Raw genomic sequence first — 18,246 nt, forward strand, 5'->3', positions numbered from 1 at the left:
ATGAGTTTGAAGCCAGCCCGGGTCAGAGTGAGCTTCTGACCAATTTGTGTAACTTGCTGTCAACCTTTGCAGCCTGAAAGACAGTTGCATCTGTCAAGTAGGAAATTTAGGTACCGCTTATGCAGGGAGGCAAATTTAACTAATTTGTGAGGCCATAAAAATCTCCAGCAAGCATGCAAAGAATGAGGAAGTACTTCATCAGAGTCACAAACAGTCGGTGAAGGGACAGCTCCCCTGGTGGTCAAAATAACCTCAAGAAAAGCTGGAATGTTAAATTGCCTCCGTGTCTGTCTATATATGTTGTGTGTCTATGGCATTGAATGTTTGCCATGTATATGTACATTGTAATCCACCCTGAGTCCCCTACGGAATATAAATACTGTAAATAATAATAAATAAATAATTGTTTGGTTCCAGGCATTTGGTGTTCATAAGGAAATATCAGAGATCACGGTTCATTGTGGGATCCCTGGATGCCTCTGGTCCGGCAGCTTGAAGAACCTGGAGGTAAGAGATAAGCCCCGTTTACTGCATGTTGACTGATGAGGGCCGATGGCTCCTGTGTCGGTGGGATGGTGAATCCATTCTGGGTTCTAGCCAGAGCTGGAACAGCCCTCTTTGATGGATGCTCCAGTTCTAGATTTCCTACGTCCAGGGATGGTGGGACTAGATGCCCTCTAAGGACCCCCTTTGATGACGGGCTCTTGTGCCTTAGCCTGTTTGATTTGTGGCTTTCAGGAGCATCAGCGTCTGTGCGAATACACCCCGATCTCGTGCCACTTTGGGTGTGGACTGGTGGCAATACGGAAGCAACTGGATCAGCATTTGCAGGACTGTTGCCTGAAGGCAAGTTTGCATCTTTCGTTTGTTCTTCATTTATTTGTCTCTGCGAATATGTGCGCTCATGCTCTTTGGGAAACTGGAAACTTTCAAACCCTGCAATATGCTGTTAGCTGTATTTGTCACGGGAACAAATCTGTGACGCTGTGGAACTGCAACTCCCATTATCCCTGTGCCGTCACACCCAGATCCTGTAAAAATAAAACTAAGATGTGCTTCTCTCTTTGTCTGGGGTCTTTCTTTAGAAGCTTGAGATTCCCAGCAACTGAGGCTACTACAGGTTTTGTACACCAAAACAGAATATTTATTTCTCAAAGTCCTTGCAGACTTGGCACAGCTTGTCAAAGTTACAAACAAAACAGTCAATTGGTGAAACCATAGAGATGATCTTTCTTTCCTTTCCTTCAGTTACTGAGGTAACTCTTCCCCAAATGGTAGAAAATATCCTGGGATCCTTTCACCCTAACCCTGAGCTGCTATGGTTAAAAAACAGGTTTTTCCCTATCTATAGCTCAAGGTTAGCTTTGGAGATGAAGTACCGCTCAATAACATTCAATAACTTTTCTATCTCTCAATTGCTATCTATAACTCAATTGCTATCTATAACTCAATTAGACCCAATATGACTCAATCTGCCTCTATCTAGAGTATCTCAATTTCTCAATTGCTATTCTATCTATCTCAATTAGCTTCTTTATCTATATAACTCAATCACTATCTCAATCGTACTTACAATGATTTTTTCAGAGCAACCTAGCTGACCAACAGCACATCTGAGATTCCAAAATGGAGATCTCAAGCCCAGGAAAAAAGGCGGACTCCTAACCCAAAGAGATACTTTCTAAACCAATAGCTGCAAAAAGGCCCGCAGGCTGGCTTTCCAGCCTCTGATGCTGTTAACTTTCAGGGTGCAACTGAAATTGTAGCAACCCTAGGGAAATGCAAAAGAATGCTATCCCATGCAGCTAAAAGGCAATGTAAACCATGCTTCCTGACTAGAAGAAGAGCTGTTCAGCAGTGGAACTCACTGCCTTGTAGTCCATTGAAAAATTCTACTCTGGAGACGTTCAAACAGAGGCTGGATGGCCATCTGTCAGTGGTGCTTTGTTGGTGCATGGAGGCAGAAAGCAGTAGGACTGGATGGCCTTTGGGTGTCTGTTCCAACTCTAGAATTCTATGATCCTATATTATTATTATTATTATTATTATTATTATTTATCATCATCATCATCGGAGCTCCCGGTGGCGCAGTGGGTTAAACCCCTGTGCTGGCAGGACTGAACACTGACAGGTCACAGGTTCAAATCCAGGGGGAGGCGGATGAGCTCCCTTTATCAGCTCCAGCTCCTCATGTGGAGACATGAGAGAAGCCTCCCACAAGGATGATAAAAACATCAAATCATCCGGGCGTCCCCTGGGCAACGTCCTTGCAGACAGCCAATTCTCTTACACCAGAAGCAACTTGCAGTTTCGCAAGTCACTCCTGACATGACAAAAAAATCATCATCATCATCATCATCATCATCATCAGAGGCTGGGTGGCCATCTGTTGGGAGTGATTTATTTATTTATTTATGACATTTATATGTCACCCTTCTCACCCCGAAGGGGACTCAGACTGGCTTACAAGATATATATATATATATATATATACACACACATACACACACACACACACACACACACATACACATACAATATATTAATTAATTTATTATTTATTTACTATATTTACCGCCCCTCTCCGCCCAGAGGCAACTATTAAATTATTCGCATAGCACAATATCAGTATTATATATTACTAAATTGTACTACACCATTATATTGTAATATTATTTGTAATATTACATGTAATATAAAATATATAATTATAATATTTGATTTAATTGTGCGTTTCCTGCATAATGGCAGTATGGGGTTGGACTAGGTGACCAATGAGTTGTCTTCGAACTCTAGAATTTTATGATCCTATTAATTATTAATATTAATATTAATATAATTATAATTATATTATTATAATCCACCTGTCAGAGATGCTTTGTTATTTTACTGCATATTGGCAGAATGGTGTTGGACTAGATGATGGATGAAATATCTTCCTACTCTAGGATTCTATGATATTATTATTATTATTATTATTATTATTATTATCAGAGGCTAGACTACCATCTGTCAGGGGTGCCTTGATTGTGTGTTTCCTGCATATTGGCTGAAGGGTGTTGGACTGGGTGGTCCATGGGCTCTCTTCCAACTCTAGCATTCTATTATTATTATTATTATTATTATTATTATTATTATTATTAGAAGCATGCTGGCCATCTGTGGGGAGTGCTTTGATTGTGCATCTCCTGCATATTGGCAGAATGTGGTTGGACTAGATGGCCCTTGGAAGTCTTTTCCAACTCTAGGATTCTATGGTTCTAAGTCATGGAAAATAAACGGCATTTTCCCCTCCCGACCGGCAAAACATACACCGCAGTTGACGTTTGCCAACAATTTCATTGGCACAACAACCCGAAATCAAACCGCTTCTCTGAGCACACTTTCCTCTTCGCCGCTTTCTCCCACCGAGCCAAGGAAAGCGGCTCTTTGGAGCGTTTGATGCTGTCAGAGGCGCTGGAGCGAAGCCAGGTTTGAAAGGAAGAAAGTTGGCAACTTGACTTGACAATTCCCTCCTTTCCTTGGCTCAGCCCACTTTTCTTTGGGAAACTCATTGGCCATTTATTTAATAATAGTAGTACTAAATTATTATTACCAATAATACATAATATAGGAAGAAAAGCTTTCGAAAAAGGCGTTTCTTGGTCAGAGGCTTTGTTAGCAGAATTTTGCCTACATTGTATTGTGTTGCCCTCACCCATATTTATCTATTTCATGTATGTGTGTGCAGATATGTATATCATTATCTGTGCTTTAAAGCTGCTTTTGCTGGTCGCCTCCCAACAGAATCTTGCCGTCGTGCCCGCAAGAGAGGAAGGGTGCCCGTTTTCCAGCATCGGGTGCTTCTTTATGGTAAGACCAGCATTTGCATCTGTCATGGGAAGGGGAAATAAACATCAGAAGAGCATCTATCTATCTGTCTGTCTGTCTGTCTGTCTATCTGTTTATCTGTCTATCTATCTTCCCATCCATCTATCCATGTATCTATTCATCTATCTATCTATCCAACCATCTATCCAACCATCTATCCAACCATCTATCCAACCATCTATCCATCCGTCCGTCCGTCCGTCCGTCCGTCCATCTATCTATCTATCTATCCATCCAACCAACCATCTATCCATGTATCCATCTATCTATCTATCTATCTATCTATCTATCTATCTATCTATCTATCTATCTATCTCTCCTTCCTTCCTTCCTTCCTTCCTTCCTTCCGTCTCTCCATCTATCCATCCATACACCTATCCACCCATCTATCCATGCATCTCTCTCTCTCTCCCTCCATCCTTCCTTCCTTCTTTCCTTCCTTCCGTCTAATCTCTTGTCTTTAATCTGTCTCTCTATCTGTCTATCTATCTTGTCTCTCATCTTGTTCATTATCCATCTATCATATCTCTCTATCATTGTTACATAGTGTAATAATATTATCTATCACATCTCTTTTTTGTCTTGTCATCTATTTCTCTATTACCTTTTCCCTATCTTGTCAGCTATCTGTCTGTCTGTCTGTCTATCTATCTATCCTCTCTCTCATCTTGTCTATTATCTGTGTCTCTCTGTCTATCTATCTATCTATCTATCTATCTATCTATCTATGTATCAATAATCTATCATTGTGTTACATAATGTAAGGATGATGATGATATCTATCATCTCTCCTTCTCATCATCTATCATCTCTCTTGTCTTTTATCTGTCTGTCTATCTCTCATCTTTTCTATCTATCTATCTATCTATCTATCTATCTATCTATCTATCTATCTATCATCTCTCTCTCTCGTTACATAGTGTAGTAATAATAATAATACATCATCTCTTTATCATCTTGTTATCTATCTATCTATCTATCTATCTATAGTTTCTTTTGTCTTGTATCTGTCTATCTATCCTCTCTCTCATCTTGTCTTCTATCTATCTATCTATCTATCTATCTATCTATCTATCATCTATCTATCTATCTATCTATCTATCATCTTTCTATCATTGTGTTACATAGTGTAGTAACAGTAATAATAATAATTTCTATCATCTGTTTATCACCTCTCTTGTCTTTTATCTGTCCGTCTGTCCGTCCGTCCATCCGTCTGTCTATCTATCTACTCTTTCTCTCATGTTGTCTATTATCTCTCTCTCTGTCTTGTCTTTTATCTGTATCTCAGTCTCTCTCTCTTCTCACTCATCTTGTCTTCTATCTATTTATCTATCTATCATCTCTTTCTCATCTTATCTATCTTCTCTCCTTTATTTATCATCTCTTTCTTATCTTATCAGTTATCTATCTGTCTATCTCCTCTTTCTCTTGTCTATCTATCTATCTATCTACTTGCTGTCTACTTGCTATCTCTGAGTCGCCTACGGGCTGAGAGAGATCGGCATACAAATGAAATAAATAAATAAATAAATCTCTGTCTCTCTTATCTATCTGTCTGTCATCATGAGAGTAGTTGTTCTACTCCAGAAATGACTTCATTTTTGTGGCTTCCACAAACTATGTTGAGTTGGTTTATTAATTCGATTATGAGATATTTATTGAAAAACTAGAGCTATTGTGTTATTATTATTTGAAACGCAACAAGATAAGTCCACAGCAAATAAGATCACTCTGCTGGCTGTTGAATTGGATCATACATCGGACACTTCCCAAGTGTCTAGGACTGTGTGATGTATCGACGAATAATGCATCCAGATCCCAGTAGGGTGACCTTTTGCAGCTGGCAGATGGTAATCTTGTTTAAGTGCAGGCCAAGGTCTTTAGGCACTGCACCCAGTGTGCCGATCACCACTGGGACCACCTTGACTGGCTTGTGCCAGAGTCTTTGCAGTTCAGTCTTTAAATCCTCATACTGTGTCATCTTTTGTATTATTTATTTATTTATTTATTTATTTATTAAGTATTATTGATATAACCCAGAACAACAATCATGTGACATTATTACTTTATTATATTGTGTTGTTGTTATTATTATTGGATATGTATTATTGATATAACCCAGGAACAAGATCTGTATTACATAATGTAATAATAATAATAATAATAATAATAATAATAAACATTTAATATATATAATATAATATGTATATTGAGCAAGACCTCGCCACTGCTAACTTGCAACTACAGCCTGGTCATCTATTAAAGTATCAGGATAGTTCAAACACAGAACCACGAGGATTTTCACCAGTACAATAGCAAAGGATATATGCATAAGGGTACAATGTGATTTTTGAAGCCTCGCAACCCAACATGTCTTGCCTTCAGGGTCCTGTGGAGGAGAGAAAAGCCCACGAAGCAGAAGCCACGGGAGTCCATTTGCAACTGTTGCTCCAATACGTGAAGGAGCTGAAGGCAGGGTTGTGCCCAACAAGAGAGGCTTGGTTCACAAGCACCAACGTTTGGACCGGCCTCTGCTTCAATGCGACGCCTCTGCATCCGGAGAAGAAGAAGGTGCCTTGGCACGGCCTTGGGGAGCCAGACCAGGGGGTCTCTTTGCTGGAGAGCAAGCTCCGCGTCTTTGAAGGCATCGCATCTGTGCTGAGCAAAGAGATGGCCGTCTCCAAGCAGAAGAGTGCAGCCGTCCGGGGACAGAGGGGCCTCGACCAGGACATGATCCGCGGCTTGGAGTTGAAGGTAACAGCGACCCAAGGACACACATGGCTCACTTGGAAGTAAACATTTAGAACCTATCATTCTAAAGCTATTGGGTATTTGAAAAAGGCATTGTTTGTTTTGGGATGTTAGGTAATATCAATTAAGTATTTCTTTAAGGGTGTGAGTGAACTACAATTCCCAGAATCATGGGTCAATCCTCCCCAAACCACGCCAGTATTGAACATATGCCATGTTGGGACTGTGTGCTAAGTTTGGTCCTGTTCCAATGTCAGCTGTGTTCAATGCCCTCTGGATGCAGGGTGAACTACAACTCCCAAAAATCAAGGTCAATTCCCCCTAAACCCCCCTAAACCAGTTGGTCATGGGGTTCTCTCTATCAAGTTTGGTCCTGGTCCATTGTCAGTGGGGGTCACAGTTAATCTGGATGCAGGTGAACTACAACTACCAAAATGCAAGGTCAATTCCTCTTAAACCCCTGCAGTTGGTCATGGGGGTTCTCTGTGCCTACTTGGTCCTGGTCCATTGTCATTGGAGGGGGAAATCTCTCGTAAATAGGCTTATAGTCAAAAATGTATGGAGAGGTGAGAATCTGCCTTGTGTTTACTTTTCCCCCTAGACTTGCTGTTGACTCATGTCTAGAGTTGAGTCAAGCAATGTTATTTGTTTCTGGATGTTCCCAACTTGCTGCTGACTCATATCTAGACTTCAGAGAAGGTCAAGCATTTTGGTTTTCTTTCCGGATGTCCTAAAATTGGCAACTTACTTTACTTAGGCGATCCCTCGTTGTCCAAGATCAGTGTGCTGGTGGGTCCTTAGGTGACTGTGGAGCCCTATTCTTGATCTGCATCTTCTCCCACAGTGAGAGCATTGCTTTCCAGGTGGAAGGTGGTCTCTGTCAGGGTTGGCTTGATGCGCCTTCCTCTTGGCACGTTTCTCTCTTTCGCTCTCCATTCGTGCCTCTTCAAATTCTACAGCACTGCTGGTCACAGCTGACCTCCAGTTGGAGCACTCAAGGGCCAGGGCTTCCCATTTCTCAGTGTCTATACCAGAGTTTTTAATGTTGGCTTTGATCCCATCTTTAAATCTCTTTTCCTGTTCTCCAACATTCCATTTTCTATTCTTGAGTTCAGAGTAGAGCAACTGCTTTGGGAAACAGTGGTCAGGCATCTGGACAACATGGTTGGTCCAGCGGAGTAGAGGGCGGAGGACGACCGCTTCAGTGCTGGTGGTCTTTGCTTCTTCCAGCACACTGATATTTGTCCGCTTGTCTATCCAAGAGATTTGCAGGATTTTCCAGAGGCAGCGCTGATGGAATTGTTCCAGGAGTTGCATGTGACGTCTGTAGACAGTCCACATCTTGCGTATAGCAGGCTTGGGAGGACAATAGCTACGGATGTCCCGGTCCTCAAACACTCTCTGCTTCATTCAGAAAAATGCTGCACTCGCAGAGCTCAGGCAGTGTTGTATTTCAGTGTCCATGTTGACTTTGGTGGAGAGGTTGCTGCCAAGGTAGCAAAAATGGTCAACGTTTTCTAAGGTCAAACCATTAAGCTGTATTTCTGGCATTGGAGAGGGATTGGCTGTTGACTGCTGGAAGAGCACGTTGGTTTTTTTCGATGTTCAATGACAGTCCGAGCTTCTCGTATGCTTCTACAATGGTGTTTAGAGTGGTTTGTAGGTCTTCTTCTGAATGCGCACAGACGATGTTGTCATCAGCAATTTGGCAAATTCCTCTACAAATTCAATGCAAGGATTGTCTGTATGTCTGAATTCAGTTGAGATTAGTCTGAACCCTGAAGGAGCTGTCCGAGGTTCAACCCTAGGGATGGCTGTTTCGGAATCGGGGCTGAACCCTGGTGTGGATGCATCGCAACCTAAAAATTTGGGGGCAATCTGGAGACAAGCTCTATCCTCTTCTCTCCAAGATGGCCGACCTTCAGCGATGCCTTGTCCAGAAAGATGCCACTCTTTGTAAGCTGGAGGAGAGGCTCCGCTCATCAGAGGAGACTTCCTACGATGGGAGCTTTCTGTGGAAGATTACCGATGTCCACCGCAAATGTTACGAAGCCGTCTGCGGGAAGATGCGCAGTTTCCAGTCTCCTGGTAAGCATCCCTCTGCAACCTTAGACTGTGATTCTGTCCTACAGCTCCCATCTTAAATATATATAATATAAATATTATAATAATATTGTATGTGTGTGTGTAATATTAGTTTGTGGGATTAACATAACTCAAAAACCACTGGACGAAATGACACGAGACACCTAACAGACCAATGACTGACCATCACTCATAAACTCCCCTGAAAAAAAAGTGGAAAAGACTTTAAACCCCCAAAAAGTTAAGCGACAAAAAGCTATATGCCAATACAGAAAAAAAGGAAGGGAAGGAACAGGAAGGGGAAATATAAAGAAAGAAGGAAGGAAGGAAAGAGAGAAGGAAGCATGGAAGAAAGAGCAAAGGAAGGTAGGAAAGAGGTAGAGAAAGAAGAAAGGAAAGAGATGAAAAGAAAAGGGGGGAAGGAAAAAAGGGGTAGAGAAGGAAGGAAGGAGAGAATGAAAGAAAAAAAGGAAAGGAAGGAAAGAGGGAGCAAAGGAAGGAGGAAAAGAGGTAGAGAAGGAAGAAAGGAGAGAAAAAGGGAGGGAAGGAAAGACGGAAGGAAGGATGGAAGCAAAAAGCAAAGGAAGGAAGGAAAGAGGTAGAGAAAGAAGAAAGGAGAGAAAGCAGGAGGAAAAGAAAAATGGGGAAAGGAAGGAAAGGTAGAGAAGGAAGGAAGGAGAGAAAAAGGGAGGGAAGGAAAGAGAAGGAAGGAAGGAAGGATGGAAGCAAAAAGCAAAGGAAGGAAGGAAAGAGGTAGAGAAGGAAGAAAGGAGAGAAAGAGGGAAGGAAGGAAAGACAGAAGGAAGGAAGGAAGGAAGGAAGGAAGGAAGGAAGGAAGGAAGGAAGCAAGGAAGGAAGCAAGGAAGGAAGCAAGGAAGGAAGCAAAAAGTAAAGGAATGAAGGAAAGAGGTAGAGAAGGAAGAAAGGAGAGAAAGAGGGAGGGAAGGAAAGACAGAAGGAAGGAAGGAAGGAAGGAAGGAAGGAAGGAAGGAAGGAAAGAGGTAGAAAAGGAAGAAAGGAGAGAAAAGGAAGGAAAAGAAAAAGTAAGGAAAGAGGTAGAGAAGGCAGGAAGGAAGGAGAGAAGGAAAGAAGAAAAGGGAAGGAAGGAAGGAAAGAGGGAGTGAAGGAAGGAGGGAAAGGAGAGAAAGACAGAGGGAATGTTGGCCACAGCAATGTGTGGCAGGGGACGGCTAATGTGTGTGTGTGTGTGTGTGTGTACACACACATATGGCTATCCTTTAGCATTGAAGACTTGTATAGCTGATGGAACATGTTGTCCTCTTTTAACAAAAAAGAAGGATATAAGTAACTTGATACTCCTCTGAGTATTTGTAATGGCATTCGTAGATTGAGCTTTCCAGGAGCCTATGGCTTGAAAAATCACACTCAAATATTGATGTTACCTGCTCAATTGGATGTTCATTTATTTGCCACTTATGTATACTCCATTTTCTAGTAAACACTAGGACTTTGGACTTATTGTAGTTGACTACTAGCTTTGCAATTTTGCAATAACTACCCAGAAGGTGCTGCGGTAGCACAGCGGGTTAAACCGCTAGTTGCAGAAAAACTTGCTGACCGGAAGGTTGGCATTTTGAAGCCATGGGTCGGGGGGAGCTCCCGCGGTTAGCCCTAGCTCCTGCCAACCTAGCAGTTCGAAAGCATGCAAAAGTGAGTAGATCAAAAGGCACTGCCTTGGTGGGAAGGTAAAGTCATCCATGTAGATCGGGAGGGCGTCTATGTTTCCTTGTCATGGAAAATGGAACAAGAGCACCTCTCCAGTTGAGCATTGCTTTCAGACGCCAGAGATGGAAAGGGTAAAAACTTTGCCTTTGTTTGTGCATTGTTTGTCACTGTTGTTCACTGTTTAAAAGGTATTGACTGTTTCCCTCTATATGTGCATACTGTAATCTGTTCTGAATCCCCTTAGGAGATAGAGCAGAATATAAATAAAGTGTAGTAGTAGTAGTAGTAGTACCCAGAGCATTTAACAACCGCCGCAAGTACCATATCATCTGCATGCAGGAGGGTTGACAAAGGTCTACCTGCTAGGTTAGGAGGATGGAAATTTGAACCAGCCAAAGAGTCGATGTCAATATTAAACAACGAAGGTGCTAGCACGCAACTCCCATGGCTTCATTTATTTATTTACTATTTATTTACTACATTTTATCGCTCGCTTTTCAGCCCCGAAGGCAACTCAGGGCGGGATAAAACTTTAGTAAATAAATAGTAAATAAATAAATAAAGCCATGGGAGTTCTGTGTTAGCACCTTCGTTGTTTATTATTGACATCACATGTCACATGAAATGAAAAAGGTGCAGAACTCTTTCCTCCAAATCCTTGCATAGCGACGGCAGAGTCCAGACCTAGAATAATCTCACTTTATAGCAGTTGCTGCAGGTTTCCTCCATCTCTAATGGCTCTCCTCTTTGCTCCCAGCGTTCTACACGTCCCGCTATGGTCACAAGCTCTGCATGAGGATTTACCTGAACGGCGACGGGAGAAGCAAGGGCTCCCACGTCTCCCTCTTCCTTGTGCTGCTCCGAGGGGAATACGACGCCCTGCTCCAGTGGCCCTTCGCACACGAGGTACAGAGACGGGGCTTTTCCTTGCCTGGTGTATATGTGTATAATATATCTATATAAGTAAAAATGTAATCTTTGTTTGTGGGATTAACATAATTCAAAAACCACTGGATGAATTGACACCAAATTTGGACACAATACAGCTATCAGGCCAACGAGTGACCATCACTCATAAAAACACTGAAAAACACAGCAGAAGAGACTTTAAAAGCCAAAAAACAAAAAAATACATTACAACGCATGCGCAAAACCACATATATACCCGAACACACATATTTACATATATACACAAATATATAAACACATATGCATATATATACACACAAAACACATATACACAGAAAGGGGGAAGGAAGGAAGGAAGGAAAGAAGGAGAGAAAGAAAGAAAGAAAGAAAGAAAGAAAGAAAGAGAAGGAACGAAGGAGAGAAGGAAATAAAAAGGTGAAAGAAGGAAGGAAGGAGAGAGGGAAGAAAGGAGAGAAGGAATAAAAGAGAGAAAGAGGGAGGGAGAGAGGAAGGAAGGAAGGAGAGAAAGAGGGAAAGAAGGAGGGAAGGAGAGAAAGAAAGAAAGAAAGGTAGAGAAGGAAGGAAGGAGAGAAGGAAATAAAAAAGTGAAAGAAGGAAGGAAAGAGAGAGGGAAGGAAGGAAGGAGAGAATGAATGAAAGAGAGAAAGAGGGAGGGAGGGAAGGGAGGGGAGAAGGAAAGATGGAACCAAAAAGCAAAGGAAGGGAGGAAAGAAACAGGTAGAGAAGGAAGAAAGAAGGGAAAGAAAAAGAGGGAAGGAAGGAAAGAATGAAAGGAAGGAAGGAAGGAAGGAAGGAAGGAAGGAGAGTAAGAGGGAGGGAGGATTGGCCACAACAATGCGTGGCAGGAACAGCTAGTATCTATATAAATAAAAATGTAATCTTTGTTTGTGGGATTAACATAGCTCAAAAACTAATGGACAAATTGCTGCCAAATTTGGCTACAAGACACCTACTAACCCAAGGAGTGACAATCACTCAAAAAATTTGATTTTGTCATTTGGGAGTTGTAGTCGCTGGGATTTATAGTTATTCTACAATCAGCCCCCCCCCCCCCCCCAATTCTCAGGATGGTCCACGAGATGGCCTTACTGGTACATTACTTAAACTGTTATGTTTATTCGTATCATGATCTGATCACCATGCTCAAAATATCCCCTATGCATGGGGGTATTGGGGTAACAATACAAAAGGTTTGCTAGGGTAGATCCTGACCCTCCCCCCCCCCCAAAAAAAACAAACTCAGCCCCCTCCCCCGAATCAAAATCCTGGCTACGGGCCTGCTGGACATCATCCCACAGATATATAAACCCCATTTTCCTAGTTCCCAACAGGCCTCACAACCTCTGCCATAGATGGAGGTGAAATTTCAGGAGAGAATGCTTCTGGAACATGGCCAGGCAGCTTGGAAATCTCACAACCACCCTAGATAAAATATTGTATAGAACTTCAGAATTATGCAAAGGGTGCAAACTCAAAATGACGACATGGCAACTGTGTGTTATTATATCGTCCGTGTGTCCAATGTGCAGAATGTAGCCAAAGCTTGTTTGTTGTTGAAGAGACCGTTTATCAAGGTTTGTATGTAACCACCATTTCCAGGCATGTAATGTTGCATTTCTAGCAGGACATAAACAGAGCTCAGTAAACAATCCAGGCCAGGGAGAGATGTCAGGGTTTGTCAGGACGGAGTTAGGTTCAACATCTCATTGAATCTTGAATGCTTATGTATACACTTCTTAAATGAGAGCCACGGCTTGGCCTGGAGAAGGCTCGAAATGGATTTGAGTTTCACAATATTTTGCTTGGGCAGCTTTGCCCAATCTCTTGCATCTGGCTTTGTTTTCCCATCTGGTGGCCCTGAAATGTGGGAACGACCGCTTTTGCTTATGCAACAAGCACCTGCCCTTGCAGCACACAGATTTATGGAGGTTACATTGAAAATTGAAAAAAGTGGAGCAAGAAAAGAAACATAGAGTAAAAAACACCCAAAAAAATCCAGGAAAAAATACGAAAACAGAAAGTAAAAGTAGATGACCTCCATCCTATTCTCATCTGACCAAAAGTAAACAATAAGAGACCTCGTGGGCCATCCAGTCCATTCCCATTCTGCCAAGAAGCAGGAAAATCACATTCAAAGCACCCCCAACATCTGCTTAAAAGCCTCCAAAGAAGCAGCCTCCACCACACTCCAGGCCAGAGAGTTCCACTGCTGAACGGCTCTCACAATTACAAAGTTCTTCCAAATGTTCAGGTGGGATCTCCTTTCTTTCCAGTAGTTTGAAGCCACTGTTCCACGTCCTAGTCTCCAGGGCAGCAGAAAACACGATTATTCCCTCCTGACTTCCCCTCCCATCTTCATCCATGTCTCCTCTCAGCCTTCTCTTCTGCAGGATAAACATGCCCAGCTCTTTCAGCCTCTCCTCATAGGGTTTCTTCTCCAGACCCTTGATCCATTGAGTCGCCCTCCTTGGGACACATTCCAGCTTAGAGTCAACATCTCCTTTCAATTGCGGTGCCCAGAATCAGACGCAGTGTGATTCCGGGTGTGCTCTGACCAAGGCATTATTTTCGTTGCTACTACGTAAAAGTAAAGGTTTTCTCCTGACATTAAGTCCAGTCATGTCCGACGTTGGGGTGTGGTGCTCATCTCCATTTCTAAGCCGGAGAGCCAGCATTGTCCATAGACACCTCCAAGGTCATGTGGCCTGCATGACTGCATGGAGCGCCCTTACCTTCCCATTGATCTACTCACATTTGCATGTTTTCGAACTGCTAGGTTGGCAGAAGCTGGGGCTGACAGCGGAAGCTCATCCCACTCCCCAGATTCGAACCTGCGACCTTTCGGTCAGCAAGCTCAGCAGCTCAGTGCTTTAATCCACTGCACCACCGGGGGCTCCAACATAATTGTAATTTTGCTACTTTCGTTGTTACTACATAGTTGTTATTTTCATTGCTACTACGTAATTGTAATTTTGCTACTGTTATGAATTGACATGTAAATATCGGATATGCAGGATGTATTTTCATTTACTGGACCAAATTTGGCACAAATACCCGACATGCCCCAATTTGAATGCTGGTGGGGTCTGGTGGGGAGTAGATTTTATCATTTGGGAGTTGTAGTTGCTCGGATTTAAAGTTCACCTACAATCAAAGAGCATTCTGAACTCCACCAATGATGAAATTGAACCAAACTTGGCACACAGAACTCTTACGACCAAGAGAAAATACTAGAAGGGTTTGGTGGGCATTGACCTTGAGTTCTGGAGTTTTAGTTCACTTACATCCAGAGATCACTGTAAATTCAAACAATGATGGATCTGGAACAAACTTGGCACAAATACTCAATATGCCCAAATGTGAACACTGTTGGAGATTGGGGAAAATAGACCTTGACATTTGGGAGTTGTAGTTGCTGGGATTTATAGTTAACCTACAATTAAAGAGCATTCTGAACCCCACCAACAAGAGAATGGGGCCAAACCTCCCACTCTGAACCTTCATGACCAACAGGAAATACTGTGTTTTTCTAATGGTCTTTGGTGACCCCTCCTGACCCCCAGGTTGAGAAACACTGTGCTAAAGCCTGGCCCATATTTGCACTATGTAACACTATGATACAACCAATAGTGAAAGGACCAAGGCAGTGACATCTCCGGCTCACCCCCTGTTTGGGTATCAGCCAGCACGCCAACAACTTAAATGAAGAAGTAGCTTCCTAAGATCTACAGAGACATTTGCTGGAACACCTCAGCAAGCAAGAGTCCAAAAGTGGCAGGCTCAAACCCAGAACCTCAACCAATGGCTGATACCAAATGAGAGACTCCCCCCTGGGCACACAGAAGACTGGGTGACTTGGAAGGCGCTGAACAGACTGCGCTCTGGCACCACGAGATGCAGAGCCAACCTTAAGAAATAGGGCCACAAAGTGGAATCCACGACATGGGAATGTGGAGAAGAGCAAACCACTGACCATCTGCTGCAATGCAACCTGAGCCCTGCCACATACACCATGGAGGACCTCCTTGTGGCAACATCACAAGCACTCCAAGTAGCCAGCTACTGGTCAAAGGATATTTAACCAACTACCAAACTTGCAAATTTTGTATTTTGTCTGTTTGTTTTGTTCTGTTAGAAATGTAATACAATTGACTGGTTTTCCTGACACAACAAATAAATACTTCAGGTTTATTTTGTTTTCCCATTTTCAGTAAAGATGAAGATGTCTTATTTTATGTTTATTACAAAGACTGTGTAAATATGTTGCACTGCTGGGTTTTGTGTGCAGCATTGCCAGTTTTGTTTCATCTCTGCAAAGTAAAGAGAGTAAAGATTTTCTGTTCACTTTGACTATTGGCCTGAGACTATTTGCATTTGTATTGTCGAAGGCTTTCATGGCCGGAATCACTGGGTTGTTGCAGGTTTTTTCAGGCTATGTGGCCATGTTCTAGAGGCATTCTCTCCTGACGTTTTGCCTGCATCTATGGCAAACATCCTCAGAGGTAGTGAGGTCTTTTGCATTTGGGTTTTGGGCGCTGGGACGTTGGGTTAAAATATGCACTGTGTAACAGTTGTGGCAACCACACAAACAAGCCACCTGAGCCATTCTGCTTGTCTTTTCCCAGGTCACGTTCATGCTGCTGAGTCAAAACAACACAGAAGATCATGTCAGCACCATCCACCCGGATCCAGCATCACCTTCCTTCCAGAGGCCCATGACGGATATGAACGAAGCCAGTGGCTTTCCCAAATTCATCCTGTTGGCTAAGTTACAGTCACCGAAATACGCCTATCTCAAAGAGGGCACCCTTTTCCTCCGGTGTATCACACAAGCCCATCCGTGAATCTTGCTCTTGGTAGTTTTCAAGCAGCGGAAACGGCAGAAGCATCTCAAGCAGCAGAGCTTGACCATGAACCACCATCAAGGACTGCTGTTGGTAGCGATGAGAACAGAAGTTGGTGGATATGGATCGAAAGAGCGGACAGAGGTTTGGGACTCTCCTTGGGAAAATGTCTTGCGTCAATGCATCCAGAATTGGACATAATCTATATATATAAAAATGTTCTGTTCGTTTTGAGTGACATCATAACTCAAAATCTGTTGGACGAATTGGCTCCAAATTTGGCCACAAGGCACCTACTAACCCAAGGAGTGACCATCACTCAAAATATTGATTTTGTCATTTGGGAGTTGAGTTTTGGAATTGTAGTTTGCCTACTTCCAGAACTGACCTTGATTTATAGGAGTTGTAGTTCACCTACATCCAGAGAGCACTGCAGACTCAAACAATGATGGATCTGGACCAAACATGGCACCAATACTCAATATGCCCAAATGTGAACACTGTTGGAGTTTGGGGAAAATAGACCTTGACATTTGTGAGTTGTATTTGCTGGGATGTATAGTTCACCTCCAATCAAAGAGCATTCTGAACTCCACCAACAACGGAATTTAACCAAACTTGGCACACTGAACTCCCATGACCAACAGAAAACACTAGAAGGGTTTGGTGGGCATTGTCCTTGGGTTTGGGAGTTGTAGTTCACCTACATCCAGAGAAACTGTGACCTTCATCGACAATGGACTGGGATCAAATTTGGCGCAGAAAATCACCATGACTACTTAACCAAGTGTACTGGAGACGGTTGGGGTGAATTGACCTTAATTTTTGGGAGTTGTAGTTCACCTGTGGACTCAAACAATGAAGGATCTAGACCAAACTTGGCATGACTACTCCATATGCCCAAATATGAACACAGATGGAGTTTGGGGGAAATAGAGCTTGACATTTGGGAGTTGTAGTTACTGGGATTTATAGTTCACCGATAATCAAAGAGCATTCTGACTCCCACCAACGACAAAATGGGGCCAAACTTCCCACACAGAACCTCAATGACCAACAGAAAATACTGTGTTTTTGGTGGTCTTTGGTGACCCTTCTGATACCCCCTCATGACCCCCCCCCCCCCGGGGTCTTGATTTCCCAGGTTGAGAAATGCTGCCTTAAGGCCATCCAGTTCAACTCCTTTGACCAGGGCAAGAAAACATAATCAAAGCCCTCCTGACAAAGAGCCATCCAGCTATAGATATATTTGACTCTCTCTCTCTCTCCCACACACACATATGTATATGACACATATAGTATCATAGATTTGAAAGGGACCCCTAATGAACAATTACATGTTGCATGTTCAAGAGTAGGCAAACCAGACAATCACCACATCAACACTGGCAAAGAAACAGCAAGAAATACTGGTTCCTCACAAGCAGAAAGATATGACATATATTAGAAACCAACACTTTCTCATTACTTTATTTTCCACATCACCAGACTGGGCCACAGCAATGCCTGGCAGGGGATGGCTAGTATTGTATAACATTGTTGTTGTTGTTATTATTATTATTATTATTATTATTATCATCATCATCATAATCATTATTATTAAACTTTATTTGTACCCCACTAGAATCTCCCGAAGGACTCGATTCGGCTTACAAAGGCCAAGGCCTCAACACAACAACAGCATAATGAAACAACTCAAAGCAAAATCAAAAACATAAAGCAATCATAACAAAACATAGTAGTAGTCCATAAATATGATTATAATATTGCCCGAAAGAGTTAATAATAAATATAAATAAATACGTAATGTTCGTTTGTGGGATTAACAGAACTCAAAACCCACTGGACGAACTGACACCAAATTTGGACACAAGACACCTAACAATCCAATGTATGTCCTTCACTCAAAAAAACAAAACAAAACGATTTTGTCATTTGGGAGTTGTAGTTGCTGGGATTTATAGTTCACCAGTACATTCTGAACCCCACCAACGATGGAATTGAACCAAACTTGGCACACAGTTCTTCTATAACCAACAGAAAATACTGGAAGGGTTTGGTGGGCAGTGTCCTTTGG

The 18,246-nt window shown here is 42.4% G+C and overlaps 2 protein-coding genes across 2 annotated transcripts in view; both read left to right on the forward strand.

The window, feature by feature from the left end:
• TRAF1 (TNF receptor associated factor 1) lies at positions 1-16,783 on the forward strand. Its single transcript, XM_067472228.1, has 8 exons — positions 1-27; positions 418-507; positions 739-846; positions 3,787-3,852; positions 6,259-6,627; positions 8,535-8,712; positions 11,153-11,301; positions 15,951-16,783. The coding sequence occupies exons 1-8, from the start codon at positions 1-3 to the stop codon at positions 16,167-16,169; spliced, it is 1,206 nt and encodes a 401-aa protein (XP_067328329.1). The 3' UTR covers positions 16,170-16,783.
• PHF19 (PHD finger protein 19) overlaps positions 16,269-18,246 on the forward strand; it is a 27,822-nt gene continuing 25,844 nt past the window's right edge. The window contains exon 1 of the mRNA XM_067472229.1: positions 16,269-16,313. Within this exon, the coding sequence (XP_067328330.1) occupies positions 16,269-16,313 (45 nt within the window). The remainder of the gene's footprint in view (positions 16,314-18,246) is intronic.

Source organism: Anolis sagrei, chromosome 11, assembly GCF_037176765.1.
Source record: "Anolis sagrei isolate rAnoSag1 chromosome 11, rAnoSag1.mat, whole genome shotgun sequence".
NCBI classification, from domain to species: Eukaryota; Metazoa; Chordata; class Lepidosauria; order Squamata; family Dactyloidae; genus Anolis; species Anolis sagrei.

What these genes read in the sequence shown, in the direction of transcription:
- TRAF1 (XM_067472228.1), top strand. Translation starts at nt 1, where the DNA reads ATGAGTTTGAAGCCAGCCCGGGTCAGA. An exon ending in GCAGCTTGAAGAACCTGGAG is followed by an intron (nt 508 to 738) that starts GTAAGAGATAAG and finishes TGTGGCTTTCAG; the next exon opens with GAGCATCAGCGTCTGTGCGA. An exon ending in TCCGCGGCTTGGAGTTGAAG is followed by an intron (nt 6,628 to 8,534) that starts GTAACAGCGACC and finishes CTTCTCTCCAAG; the next exon opens with ATGGCCGACCTTCAGCGATG.